The 15314-nt window shown below is 42.1% G+C and overlaps 1 protein-coding gene across 6 annotated transcripts in view; it reads right to left on the bottom strand.

Moving 5' to 3' along the window:
• Nucleotides 1–15314, bottom strand: part of EVC2 (EvC ciliary complex subunit 2) — a 144543-nt gene that overhangs the window by 25412 nt on the left and 103817 nt on the right. For all 6 annotated transcript variants that reach the window (XR_012645330.1, XM_074992467.1, XM_074992468.1 and 3 more), the window contains 2 exons: nt 14184–14306; nt 633–860 (listed from right to left, as the gene is read on the bottom strand). Coding sequence is in view for 5 of the 6 variants with exons in the window: in XM_074992467.1 (XP_074848568.1) it covers nt 633–860; nt 14184–14306 (351 nt within the window). In the remaining variant the exon portion in view is untranslated. The remainder of the gene's footprint in view (nt 1–632; nt 861–14183; nt 14307–15314) is intronic.

The following is a 15314-nucleotide window of genomic DNA, read 5'->3' as shown; positions in this document are numbered from 1 at the left end:
CTGAAACTGCAGCCTGCCAAACCCGTACAAAAAAATGTGACAAAGAGAAGCAAAAGCTTTTTCTGAAGATTGTTATTTAAACTGTGTGCACACGCTTGGAGTCTGGGGGACGGCGAGAGATTGGGTATATTCGGTATGCACAATAACTCAAATTTATGGTATAGCTGTGCAATTTATCACAGAGCTCTAACTGCTATAAAGGGGACAAACTTTGCAAGCTGGTTACGAATGCTGTTTACCAGTCTTCTCTTAAAGTTATCCCCTTGCCCTTTATTGTTTACTCAAGGTAATGTGATGCTAATTATTCATTAAAAATTACTTTGTCTATCAAGGGAGGCTGTGATATCAGTTGGGACAACTTGGTGCTATGATAATAAAAATAAATATCTTTCTAGCTATAATATTCATATCCTCTATTTAAACAGAATTGAAACTTTCTATCAGATTTTTTTCCACATAAAGCTGTCATATATGTGCACACAGACACACACCCAGCCAACACGAGGCAAAGCTATAGAAATAATGGGCCAAATTTTTAACTGGTATAAATCTTAATAGTTTGCTTGCAGTCAATGAAGTGACACCAGCTCATGATCCGGCCTAAGAAGTATTTTACCATTTTCAGCACTTACAGGACTGTGTGCCTCTAAAATCTGGGTGCCCTCTGATTCTGACAGTGTTTTTGATGTGCTCAGTTCTTCCAGAAGCAAAGCTTGTACACTTATGACAGCAGTGTATATCTCCCATGTTTTGGACTTCTTATTGGTCTTTTGGAACTGCAAAACAGCAATACGCTCTCCAAGTTTATTCTCCTGAGAATGCAACTGATGTTCCTTTTCTTGAAGCAACTCATTATGAACCTGGAAAATAATGAAATACCAAATGTAAGGATTAATGAAAACCTGAGAAGAATTTTCAGGGATTTTAAAAATTTACAATTATCTGGCTGCCACACACGACTGAGATAAAATACAAGCAAATTATCTGGTGCGGGGGAAAGAGGAAGAGAACAGTCATTGCTTGTACATTACTCAACGCTGAAATATTGATTCTATTTAAAATATTTGTTTTCTCTCCAACAAAATTCAGATTTCCTAGTTACAATACTCACACAATGCAGTATGTCCTAGATGACGTTGCCCCAGAATTCCTATAAATTCCACAATTCACTCCACTTAGCAAAACAATGAATATGCTGAAGTCTCATTATTAAAGGAAAATGACATTTTTTAAGAACACTACTGTAGTTTGAAACTTCTACTGTTTCTATTCCTGTGTAGGACTGTGCTCCCCTGTGGTCTCCCTGTCTCTTGTCTTAAAGTTCAACTGTAAGCTTTCTTGGAAGAAACTGTGCTACTGTGGAACAAATACTAAAAACAACTAGTATGTACTGCAGAATGGGAGAATCATAGGAGACATCTCAGAAACTTCAGTGTGTTATGGATAAGCTTATTACCCCCAGTGATTATGGTATCTGACTGTAGCTACATCTGGGACATGGAAGGTAATTACGCTCTTCTGTATGCATTCATTAGCTTGTGTCTTCTCTTTTACAGAACCTTGTGAGATGGGATCTTTAGTTCCCTTGACATTGATCCAGTGCTCATTACAGTTACACTCATCCCTCGTTAAATGGAGTACTTCATTTACGAGTACTTGCTTAAACGAGGGATACACTTACCTACCTTAGTTCACTCTAGGAGTGAACTTCCCCTGCTCATATGAGCCTTACCCCCACCCCAGCTCCAACCCCCTAGTCTGACCTCTCCCCCCCGCCAGCCCTGCAGCCCCAACCCACTGCAGCCTGACCCCCCTGTCGGCCCCGCAGCCTGACACCCCACTGCAGCCTGCACTCCTGTGGCCCCGCATCCCCAAAGTGCAGCAGCCTGATGCCCCTTCTGGCCCCGCAGCCAGACACCCCCCGCCACCTGACACCCTCCCTGTAGCCCTAAACTGTGGCAGCCAGACCCTCTTACTGGCCCCACAGCCTGAACACCCCCCCGCCACCTGTACCCCCGGGGACCCCACAGCCTGACCCCTCTGTGGACCCCACAGACTGAGCTCACAGCCACCTGTATGCTCCACAGCCCTGTGGCCAGAATCCCCATGGCTGACTGTACCCCCTCACGGCCAGACCACTCCGCGGCCGCCTGTACCCCCCGCGGCCCCATGGCCAGACCACCCGCCCCCCGCCACCTGTAACCCCTGTGGCCAGACCCTGGCCCCACTGCCAGTAAACCCTGTGGCAAGACCCCCCTGCGGCTGCCTGTACCCCCTCACAGCCCGACCCCCTCTGCCACCTGTAACCCCCATGGCCAGGCCCCCCTGTGGCCGACCGTACCGCTCTGCGGCCACCTGTAATCCCTGCAGCCCCACGGCCAGACCCCCACCATCACCTGTAACCCCTGTGGCCAGATCCCCTGCCTCCGACTGTAACCCTGGCAGCCTGACCCCCTGCAGGCCCTGCGGCTGCAAACCGCAGCTGCCAGAGCCCCTTACCGGCCCGCAGCCAGACCCGCCCCTGCCCATGACCCCCCCCCACCTGCCACCACCTTTTAGCCCTCACAGCCCTAAACTACTCCCAGACTTCCCAGACTTTAACCCTCCCCAACCCAAGGTTCACTCACCTTTCAAAAGCAGTGCCACCTGCTGCCATGCCTTCCCCCAGCTGGAAGCCCTAGGAACTAATCAGAGACTTTTACATGTAATTTAATAGGAATTTAGTGTGCCTCTTACAAGTTTCTGCCCACGAGCAGAAAGTCAGGAACCAATTGCTTTGGTAAAGCGAGGGATGAGTGTACTTCTCTCCTATGTTTGCTTCACTTGAGACTTAAAAATCTCTGTATGGCTGTGTCTACGCTAGCCCAAAACTTCGAAATGGCCATGCAAATGGCCATTTCGAAGTTTACTAATGAAGTGCTGAAATACATATTCAGCGCTTCATTAGCATGCGGGTGGCCGCGGCACTTCGAAATTGATGCGGCTTGCTGCCATGCGGCTCGTCCCAACAGGGCTCCTTTTCGAAAGGACCCCACCTACTTCGAAGTCCCCTTATTCCCATCTGCTCATAGGAATACGGAGACTTCGAAGTAGGCAGGGTCCTTTCAAAAAGGAGCTGCGTCAATTTCGAAGTGCAGTGGCCACCCGCATGCTAATGAAGCGCTGAATAGGTATTTCAGCGCTTCATTAGTAAACTTCGACATGGCCATTTGCATGGCCATTTCAAAGTTTTGGGCTAGTGTAGACATGGCCTATATGTCACAGGGCAAACAGGGAGAAAAAAGATCCAATGCCTAGTAAAAAGTATGTCAGATGAGCTCTTTCCTCATCTAGCACTCGAATTCAGAAAACACCCAAGTTTAATAGAAAGCCTGGGTACTGAATTCTGTCCTAATCTGTTGAGTTTATTTTTACCTCCAGCCCATCCTCCTCTTCCTCCAAGGGCATAATTACCGATTTGAAGTGCTGTAAGAGTCTAAGATGTAAGACATCATAAAAGTTTGGGGTTATAAAATATTAAAGTTATTATGGTGGTCGAACAATGAAAAAGTTAATTGCAATTAATTCCACAGTTAAAAACAATCACAATTAATCACACTGTTAATAGTGCCATTTATTTAAATACTTTGTATGTTTTCTGCATTTTCATATACATTGGTTTCAATCACTATGCAGAATACAAAGTGAACAGTGCCCATTTTATTTTTTATTACAAATATTTGCATTAAAAATAAATAGCATGGCTTAATTTACCTAATACAAATACTGCAGTGGCAGATGCACTGAAGATTTATATATCCCTTCTTGTTTCAACTATCATTCCAGAAAACATGCATCTATGCTGATGACAGGATCTGCTTGATAAGAATCCAAAGCAGCGTGGACCAACACATGTTCATTTTCATCATCTGAGTCAGATGCCACCATCCGAAGCACTTACTTTTTGGTCATTCAGGTTTTGTATTTTCTACTTTGGAGCCTTGATCTTTTAAGACTACTGGAAGCCTTCATGACACCTCATCCCTCTCAAATTCTAGAAGGCACTTGAGATTCTTAAACCCTCTGTTGAGGACAGTTACTATCTTTCAGAATCACACATTAGCATCATCTTTGTGTTCTGCCAAATCTGCAGTGACAGTGTGCTTAAAATGAACATGTGCTGAATCATCACCCGAGACTACTATAACACAAAATATATAGCAGAATGCAGGTAAAACAGAGAAGGAGATATACAATTCTCTTCCAGGGATTTCAGTAACAAATATAATTAATGCTTTATTTTTAATGAGCATTGTCAGCCCAGAAGCTTGTCCTCTGGAATGGTGGCCTAAGCATGAAGGGGCATATGAATATTTCGCACATCTGCCACATACACACCTTGCAATGGCAGCTATAAGAGTCCTGTGCAAACACTTGCTCTCATGTTCAGATAACATTGCAAATAAGAAGCAGGCAGCAGCATCTGCCAAAATGTAAACTAACTGGTTTGTGTTGGTGACTGGCTGAACAAGAAGTAGGACTGAGTGGAATTGCAGGCTCTACAGTTTTACCTTGTTATATTTTTAATACACTTATGTAATAAAAAGCTACATTTGTAACTTGCATTTTCACGATAAAGAGGTTGCACAAGAGTACTTGTCTGAGGTGAACAGAAAAATACCATTTCTTTTACTGTTTTAACAGTATAAATATTTCTAATCAATTCTATTGTTTAAAAGTGTGATTAAAACTTCAATTATGATTATTTTTAAGTGTGATTAATTTATTGAGTTAATTGAATAAGTTAATTGTGATTAATTGATAGTTTTGATGGCTATATTTCAAAGAAATTTTTTTAAGTTAGTTAATTCCGTGTTGTTCAAATCAATATAAATTCTTCCTTCTCCCCAGTAACACACTTTGGCTAGTGAGCCCACCATTCATGGTGATGGTAATGAGAATTGTGTGTTCAAATGCAAAGGGATCTATGGGCCTGATTCTCAACTGGTGTACACCGGTATAGTCTGAAGCCTTGACCTGAAGTCAATGGTAACTTCAATAATTTACACCAGCTGAGGATCTGGCTTTAAATCCCTATTTACCTCTCCACTAATGGACACAGACAGTGCATAGTTATTCCCAAACCTTATAACAATATCATTTGTCTATTTATGCTAATCAGAATTATATGAAACAATATAACCCATTCATCTTTTAAAATAATTTGGCAGACTGTCACAAGGTTTTTCAGACCCCTAAAGTGACACACAGGTACTGTGATACACATTAATTTTTCTCTGGCATTATTATTGACAAGACTGCTATCAAGAGTGAATTGCATACCATTCAAATTTTGTTATCCAATATATAAAGCTAAATTCAAAATGTGATTTGCAATCAAATCTTATTCAAGAAGGTTCGCATGACGTTACCTAAAATTTCCACCTAACTGCATGTCCTTGAACACAAGAGGAAGAAAGTTACCTACAGAAATTCTTCTGACCATCACCAAGCAAGCTTCATGCTACCAAGCCCTACTAAGGAGGCAAGGTACATGCAAAATGTACATTATAGATATTATATGCATAATTCTGCCTTAACTGACACAAAATGTATCATAATGTATTGTTATTCAATATAAATCTCCAACTTAAATAATCAAACAAAGCACACATGGGGAAAAATATCTGGAAGATATTAAATTGTCTCTTCCAGCCTTGCAAAAAACTATGGATTCTGCAGCCTATAGCTAGTGACCCAAACATGAAAAAAGACCCAAAGTGAAAGCTGCTTTCGTAATTTCACAATACTGTGAAATTTATGATAGCCCCCATTTTGATGGTCACGTGGGATTACATATAAACTATAAACATATAAATCTAGACTACCAAGGAAATTTACTTAGAAATAAACTGACTGGCTATGGTGATAGAGTTGTCTACTCCGTGCTTTCATTGACTTGCGAATGTTGATGTTCTTCATTAAAGATCCAGCTCCTGGAACCCAGTGATTACATAGGAATCCCAGTTTTCAGTAAAATAAGACAAATTTAAATCCTCATGGCTGTGGAGAAAAGCTTGAAAGTTTACCACAAGGAAACCAAAAGGGACACAACATTTGTTACTATAAACTGCATTATTTTGGTGCCCAGTCTATGATTTTAAATGAATGTGCTGGTCCTCTTTATTGATGCCCTATATTCAGTTTGCCATATGCTTCCACAGCAGGAATAAAGAAGAATTGTTTCATGATACTTTTCCCCAACCATGCAGTCAACACTTCTGTGCCTGTGTGAATCTCAAGATCAGACAGTTTTGCAAAGGGACATTTGGAGTGGGTCAGACTGGGTTACAATGGCACAGAATCAGCTCAACATATAGGAGAAATTGCTGAGCTGCACAAAAGTGCCTTTACAAAACTGAAACACTTAAAAAGAAAACAAAATATAACCACAACTAGGCCTCAGGACTGGCAGAGGGAGAAGTCTTTTAGAGAGCCCAAATACTCCTTTTTTGAGGAAGAGGAGTCCAAGAGGATGTTAAACGCCTTTGCTGTCCACGTAGAGTACATATACATGCAATAAAAAGCCCAGCCACATGGCCGCAACTGACCCAGGTCAATTGATTTGGGCTCACTGAGCTATAAAATTGAAGTGTAGATACTTGGACTTGAGCTTGGAGCCTGGTCTCTCCAATCCTGAGGGCTGGAGGGAGGCATGGGAGAATCCCACATCTACACTGCTGATTTGTAGTCCTGAAGCTCAAGCTCCACAATGCAGAGTCAGCTGACCCCAGTTTCAGGATCACTGAGTTTTTTTAATCACAGTGAAGAGGTACCCTAAAGCATACAGGATGGGATGTGGGCCTGTCTCCTGTAGAAGAGGACTGGACCAGGACACTGGAGGAAGTTATTAGACTTACTTCAGACAGGACTTGACCACCAAGGACAATCCAGTTTGTTGAGTGCTCTGGGCTGAAGAGAACTGATGTGAACCTGCAGATCACGTCCACTGGTATAGAAGGCCCAGCACCCCCTGCATATTCTCAGCATCTTCCTGGCAGAGCGAGGATCTGCTGGCTGAGAACAATTGTGGCAGACTCCCGAAATTGCTGAACTGCACAAAAGCGCCTGGCGGTCTGAGAGCTGCTTACACATGTTGCATGCATTATGTGGGTTTGTTTTCTGCTGATCTGTTTGACTGTCGCTGACATAGTGGAGGAGGGAAGTAGAAGAAATTAGGGAACAATCTCTCTCCACCCCAAACCTTCCCAACTTTTCCTTTTGTACATGAAAGATGATAATGGGGGGAAGAGTAAGTGGGAAAAATACTAAATCACTATTGCTCTCAAATTAATCTTGCAAAGCCAGAATAGTAAAGGATAATGCAGGACTGAGGAGCAACTGGTTTTGAATAGTTACTGGTAGAAAAAGAAAACTAAGGGGGAAGAGGTATGGGCAAACCTTGGAGCCCTACGGACAAATCTGAGCTGCCTGTAGTATCTGGAGAACAGCCAAGGATCTCAGCCCGTTTCTCATGTTTATCTCTTAGTTTGTATAAGGAAGGATTCTAACTACAGGAAAGTCTGTATACACTTTTGCAAAAAAGGTAAGAAACCTGTTAAAATGGAATTGAGGACCTTTGTTCTCTGTGCATTGCTTTCCATTGAAATGCTAATAACTCCACCACTTCTTTCATATCCTCACAATTCAGCAGTTCATGAGCATTAAGAGATTTATACTTAACTCCAGTGGCACTGATAGGAAATCAAATAAAGAGAAACTTCTGCAGAACATCATGCAAATCAGGACTTTGATTTAGATTATACAAGACAGCCAATTCCACCATGAATCAGAATATTTTTAGCATGTCAAAGTGAACTTCTTTTCAAAATGTTATTTCAAGATACTCTTATGAACTAGCTATGTAAGAAAAGCCTGGACTGCGCCTCGCTTCAATACTGAACAAAATTAAACACACACACTCACACACAAAAACCCAACATTCTTTTCCCTAAGTGTGTCTCCACTGCAGTCAAACCTGTAGTGACGGCAAATATAGAGAGCTCTGATGTAATTAGCTCAAATAGCAGGTAAGCCCACAGCAGCATGGGTTGCCCCATGGACTGGGTTTGTAAACTTGAGCAGCTAAACTGTGCTACTGCAGCTTTACAGCTCTCTGTGTCCATGCTAGTGAGATCAAAATTAACTTGGGTGTGTGATATAAATTAAGGCCAGAAGGGACCATTACACCCTGTAGTCTGACCACCTGTATGTCACCATCCAGCACCTGCACACTAACCCAACAACTGAAATGAAACCAAAGTATTACAACTCACAGGAAAGTAGACTATGATGCCACACACAGAGAACAGGAGAGGGTCAGGTGCACCAGAAGCCAAGGCTCCAGCAGTGGCAGGGAAAGGATTACGTGAGAGATACCCAGATAAGCCTGGCAAGTGACCCACACTCCTGCGTGGAAGAGGGAAGCACAAACACCCCAAGCTAACTTTGGAGAAAATTCCTTCTTGACCTTACCTATGGTTCTCAATTAGACCCTGAACATGTGAGGAAGAACCAGCCAGGCAAGATCCTCAGAAAGAGGCTTAGTGGCACCCTACAGGCCTGTCCCTTCCTATGCATTGTTTCCATACCTGGCTTTCACCAGATGCTTCAGCAGAAGGAGAGAAAAGAGACTCGCCCAATAAATGGTAGGCGGGTGGGTGGGTTGGTTGGGAGGAATTAACCTTCCTCACACCTGCAGGCTTGACTTGATTTAAACCATTGTACTCCGGGCGGAGCATAGGTCATCTAAATCTCTCCTCCACTTCACTCTGTTCCAGGACAAAACTTCTAGCTGACTTCGAGGGTACCCCAGTTGTTGTCTTTTAATTTCAGGAGCTCTCCTCCACATTGTCCGACATCCTCCACTTTTGCATTTTCCTTGCAGGCAGGCAAGGCTGCCTGATTGTGTCCATCTTGTCTCACAAATGCCCCAAACTGGAAGCTTGTACTGTTTCATCTCCACGGCTAACTGTGCTGTCTTCCCTGCTTGATACATGGTCCAAACATTCCATATACCAAACTGGGAGGTCATCCTGGGTGACAGAAGGGTCATCTGCGGAGCAGCTTCCTTTGTGCTTTCCATACTATGCTTCATATTCAATCTGTGTGGATTGCCAACTCCTCCCAAGACTTGTGTAGTTGTAGGTTTCTTTGCAAATGTTTCTGTAACTTTTGATTTTTACAGATAGAGTTGTTAACCACTCTGGCTTGTACCTCAGAAACAGGTGATCCAAATTTGTCTGGTCTCTACCTTTGGACCTGTCCTGTTCAGGCAACCCTTTCAGGAGCCGAAGCTTCAGCTGGCATAGCTCTTGGGTCTCACCACAACAAGGAATGGACCCAGAAACTCCGAAGCATGAGCTTTAGGAACCGGATATAAACCACATGTAGAACCCTGCTCCCTCCCATCACGAATTACCACACCACACAATTACACTCAGCTCTCTCTGAAAACAATTAAAGTTATTTGCCAACTCCTATTGGGAGCCTGTTCAGGAACTTCACCCCCGATGGATAGAAACTTCTAATTTCCAGCCAGAAATTATTCAAGCCCAGTTTATATCCATTTCTTCTTGTGACAGAATTGTCTTTTAGCTTAAAGATTTTCAGCCAATTTGGTATTTAACCCTCTCTGCAATGTATTTATAGAAAGTGATCATATCCTACCTCAGTCTTTTTTTTTTTTTGTTTGGCTAAACAAAGCCACACTCACACAGTCTCCTTTTAACAAATAAACCATCAATTCCTCTGATGATCCCAATAGCTCTTTTTTGTACCTGTTCCAGCTGAAATTCCTCTACTTTGAACATGTGTGACCAGAGCTGTACTCTATATTCCAAAGGAGCTCTTACTAGTTTCTACTACCATGTCATTAACTCTCTGTTATGGTTACAGAAAATGACTCATACATCCTAGGATTGCATTTGCCTTTTTCACAGCCAAATTCCATTGGTGATTCATAGTCATCCTGTGACTGTTTGACACAGCAGGTTTCTCTCCTCCACTGCTTCCAACTTGTGAGCCCCACTTTGCAGCAGAATTTTTTACTATTAGATCTGAAGCGCATGATCTTGCACATTGTACAATGGAATTTCATTCCATTTCTGCAACTCCGGTCTTCAAGGTCATCCATATCTTCCTGTATACTTTGTCCCCATGTCTATTGACAGTGTCTCCCACCTTAGCATCATCAGCAAATTTCAATTTTTGTGCCAAGGTCAGTAACAAAAATATCAAATAAGACTGGTCCAAAGACCAGTGACTAGAATCCCTTGAGGAATTCCAAGTAACTTCCCTCCAGTCTGAGTCAGTGTCTCATCTCTGATTACATGGTATCTACTCTTAGCCTAAGCATAGTGACTTGCAATGGGCTAAGTCTTTGATGGAAAGGATGCCGGAGGCAGTGCTATACTGTTCACGGTAAGCTTTGGTATTGCAGTACATCAAAGCATTTCCAAAGTGACTCATGATTTTGGGTGCTCAGCATGAGGCCAGAGGTGAAATCGTGGAGCCACTAAAGTCAAAGACTCATGCATCTGATGAAGTGGCTCTTTGCCCATGAATGTTTATACTGCAAAATATGTTAGTCTACAATGTACCATAGGACTTTGTGTTGTTTTTGAAGATAGACTAACTTGGCTACATCTCTGATAAAGTTAGTGGGAAAACTCTCAAGTATAATTACAGACCAAGAAGTGGGAACTAGAGAAACAATAAGGGTCAGATTTTAAAAGGTATTTAGGTGCCTAAAGCAGATAGGTGCCTTCATACCTTTAAAAGCCTGGCCCTAAGTGACTTGGTCAAACCATGCAGGTAGCCCCGCTCATTCAGAGCAAGAAACTGAATGACCTGTTGTCTCTCGAATCATATGCCAGAAAGCCACCTGCTTCTATTTTGCCTTCCATGCAACATATCAAGCTGCCGTGAAATGATGCAGCTCCATTGACATAACTGAGCTACAAAAATTTATGTTAAGTTGGAGGATCTGACCCATTAGTTTCTTCAAACTTTTATATACATGTGCAGGATACTAACCACCAAACTGCATTTTATTTTTGCTTAAATGAGGAAAAAAAAAACATTCTTGAAACACAAATTGTTTCATACAGTACACAAGCAGTCATTTTAGAGGGGTCTCTGTGGTCTTCCAAAAAGGTTTACAGTATATCTGTAAAAAGCTACACAAAAATTATTATGACAGATGTATGAACAGAAAAGGAGTAACAGGAAGCTCACTTTTAGATGTAGGATTTAATGAATTAAACATGCATGTAGTCTGAAAATGAATGAATGAATAATGTGTGGTTGAGTGAGTAAATGACTGATCACCATCAGTACAGGTTTTAAACTCTTAAAATATTAAGATAAATAATGAATAAGCAAGAAAATACAGCTTGATAACTCCCATTTACTTTAAAGATGAGGCAGGATGTGGGCTTTCATAGCTGTGGAATTCAAAGGCAAAGAAAAGATGACAGACACTGGCAAAAATACACACAGTTTCATTGTAAGTTATTACAAGAATCTGATACTATGCAAAAGGCGTTTCAACATTTTAAGGTAGGGGTGAGGAGCCTTTTTTGGGTTGGGGGGGCCACACAAATGAGAGGCAACAAAACAAAAAAAACCCAAATAAAAAACCCATAGTGATGTAGCTCCTGACTGTAAGGGGGCCAGAGCTCTGGGGGCTAGGTGGGCGGGAGGGTGCAGGCAATACACATCTCATAGAGCTGGAAGGGACCTTGGGAGGTCATTACGTCCAGTCCTCTGCCCTCTTGGCACGACCAAACACCATCCCTTACAGATTTTTTTTAACCTATTTGCCCCAGACCCCTAAATGGCCTCACCAAGGATTCAACTCACAACCCTAGGTTTAGCAGGCCAATGCTCAAACCACAGAAGGCTGGGAGGGGTGGATAATCTGGGCAGTAGTGGGGTGCAGGAACAGATTTGGTTGGGGTCTGGATTGGAAGTCGGGTATGGAGCAAGCTGCTGGTGGGGGAGCTGCATGGGAGGGGTTGTAGGAGAGGTCTAGAGAGTGTGGTTTGGTGGGAGGGATGGTGCTGGAGGGTTTGGGGTCAGGGTCTAGAAAGGAGGGGTCGGGGGGATGAGAGGGTTTGGGGTGCAGGGTCTGGGAGGGAGAGGGCAGGAGCAGCATGTGGGTGGAAAATTCGGGTAGGAGAGAGGCTGCAGGAAAGGGGTGGGGGTTTGGATGGGAGGGGGTGCAGAAGCAGTCAGTTGGTGCAGGGTCTGGGTGACAGGGGTGCACTCTGAGCCCTCCCTGACTGCTCCTGGGCACTGCCCTTTGCTGCTCTGATTGGCCAGAATTCTGTCCAGAGAGGTGGGATGAAGCCTCCAGGCAGTGTTGCTGAGGCTCCTGTCATTCCCCTTCCTATTCCTCCCAGCTGGGGTTACAGCAGACAGTGGCAACCACTCCCTGCCATCAGGCTCACCAGGCCATTGGGCAATGCAGAGAAGCTGTGGTCTGTGTCCTAGCAGGGGAGGAGCCCCTGCTGGAAAGGATGGACCTAGAACAGCCGACTCTCAATGCCGTCTGAACCCCAGCACGTACCTCCTCCTCAACCCTCAGTGTTTTTCAACTGTAAGCGAAGAGGGACAGGAATTAATTTTTACTTTGTTTTTGTACAAAGCACATAGAGGTAAGAGCCAGACTCTACTATGAGAGAAAGTAGAATACCCCAATAAGCATAGTAGTGCTTACAGAGACACGAATGGTGCTGTAATTAGGATGCTAACATGGGATTTGGGTGATCTGTATTCACTATCCTGAGGCAAGTTCCATAATCTCTCCATCCCAGTTCCCCACACAGGTAAAACACAGGTAATAGTACTTCCACACCTCACAGAGCCAATGTGAAAATAAAAGCATTCGCCATTGTGTGGTGGGTGCTGAGATACTACAGTACAGGGTCATATGCATACCATAGATAGTTCATAGTCTGCTAAATGATTGCCTTATTGAGATTAGCTGCTTTTCATATATTTAAGATAGACCGTGTATTTTGTTTGGATACATTTCTTCTGCAGTCAGTATATCGCTATGGCTACACTAGAGAGTTTTGTCAACAAAATTGGGGTTTTGTCAACAAAACTCGCAGAGCATCTACACACAATGCATTTTGTTGACAGAAACTGTCAGCATACAAGCTGTGTAGACATTCCAAGGGGACATTTTGTCAACAGAGCAGGTGAAAAGAATGATCCACTTTTAAGTGTAGATGGAATCCTTTGACAGAAGTTTTGCTGGAGCATCTCTTCTGACAGTAACCTCTTTAGACAGATGCTTCTAGTGTAGACATAGCCTATATGTATATATACGAGGGAACCCAAGAGAGTAGGAAATTCGGATATGTGTAATACTTGGGTGGTTTGGCTTTAATGTGACACTAATATTTTGATGCACTAAATGTGCTTGATTTATGTGAGTTCTACAGACCTTTTAATCCTTTAACTGATGTAGAGAGTATTTGAATTTAGATACTGTACCAGGCTTACTCAGGAGCACTTTTGTTATGTGCTTGTCTTGTCTGCTTTTGGACTGAGATGCATATTAACTACCAAAGGCCATGCACCTCACTCCAAGAAGAAGAGTAGATTATTATTTTTTTTAAAATGGTCATATATTATAACAAGTGAACCAGAAATGTAACAATAAACTTTATCTTCTGCATATAACTAAAAATTCTGATTTTTCCTTATTCATTTGAGAGGAATAAGGGGATTTAAAAATGTGCAGGGTCCTGCTGAAAAGGACCCCCATGTAGCCGCGCTGAGCTGCACGCGTTCAAAAGCAGTGCTTTCGAAGTGCCGCAGCCAGAAGCTTGTGAATGCTGATGAGGTGCTGAATATTCAATTCAGCACCTCATTAGTATTCTTCGATTTGGCCATTATTATGGCCACTTCAAAGTTTTGGCCAAGTGTGGCCACAGACAAGAAAGGTGAAATATTTTACATATTTATGCATAAGACAGGCTCACAGACTTTAACGCTACAAGAGACCATCGCGATTATTTAGTTGGCGCTCCATGCCCCTCTACGTCTTGGTCTTGCATGCATTTATAAAAGCTTATTGTTATTTTGCAATTGTTGAGCATTCTTTACAGATCAACATTTACATTTACCTTGTTCAACTTTTCATCTGTAATTGGTTCTTCATAGATGCGAATTTTATCCTCCAAAGATTTTTTCAGAACATGTATCTTATTTCTATTCTTAGATCGTTGTTTTTTGACCTTGGGCTGTGGCTGTAAAAAGTCATCCTGTCATTAAATATTTTGAAAATGCAGATGATGTTACTATATATTATTATTATTATTACTATTATTTGTCGACTATTCCCCAGGAAATAAGACAAAATTGAAAACTGGACTTTCATGATGAAACGCATGTTCTAGCTATACTTTTAAGAGTCTCCATTTAGTAGTTTCTGACTAAGCTCCAGAATGTGCCCAACTTTTTCAATCACAGGTTTACATATTCACCCCTTCCATGAAAATGAGGTGCAACTGCCAAGTTGCATTATTGCAATTTCTTCTGATAACAGAGGGAAGATAACTTTTGGTTTTACATAAACATTTAGTGAATACTATATGCAATGACAACATAATTTTCCTCCTTTTTCCAAGCCATAAAAAGAACATGATATAGTCATTCAAAAAGTGAATTGTTTTCAAGTTGCACTGTATGAATCACAAATGACCCATAATAGTACTAAGGAGCATCTATTATGTAATCAAATTATTCTTGACCTTTGTATTCTTTTACAAGAATATAGACTAAGTATCATGTACTCAGGGAAAAGATAATATCTGTTCAACTGCCAGGCTCAGCAAAGTCCTTTTGCTTTTCAAAAACAGAGTTTTTTTTTAAATCATTAAAGTTTTGAATTAAGCTAATTTCTGGTGCAATTACCCTAACCTAGTTTACACATTAAGAAAACCACAATCAGGCTCAGAGCGGAGACACAGTACCTTTTGTTACAGTGTTATTACCTACAATTCATAGAAGAGACGTATCTTTTTTGTGGAAAAAGTTAAGGTACAGAATTAATCTGTTGTTTATAATATTCAACGCAATTAAAAATCTTCTGCACAAATGTAAATAGCAAACAGAAATATGTTACCCAATTATTCAATACATTTCTTGTGGGCACTGACCTGTAGTCGGAGTTGGGATAGCATCAGGTCCAGAAGAGCAGGAAGAGAATTAACAAAGATGAGAATGACATCCAAACAGCATCACATACCCTGGGT

Source organism: Carettochelys insculpta, chromosome 4 (assembly GCF_033958435.1).
Source record: "Carettochelys insculpta isolate YL-2023 chromosome 4, ASM3395843v1, whole genome shotgun sequence".
In the NCBI taxonomy this organism is placed as follows: domain Eukaryota; kingdom Metazoa; phylum Chordata; order Testudines; family Carettochelyidae; genus Carettochelys; species Carettochelys insculpta.
The sequence above is the reverse complement of the archived record's forward strand: the minus strand, read 5'-3'. Positions and strand labels throughout refer to the sequence as shown.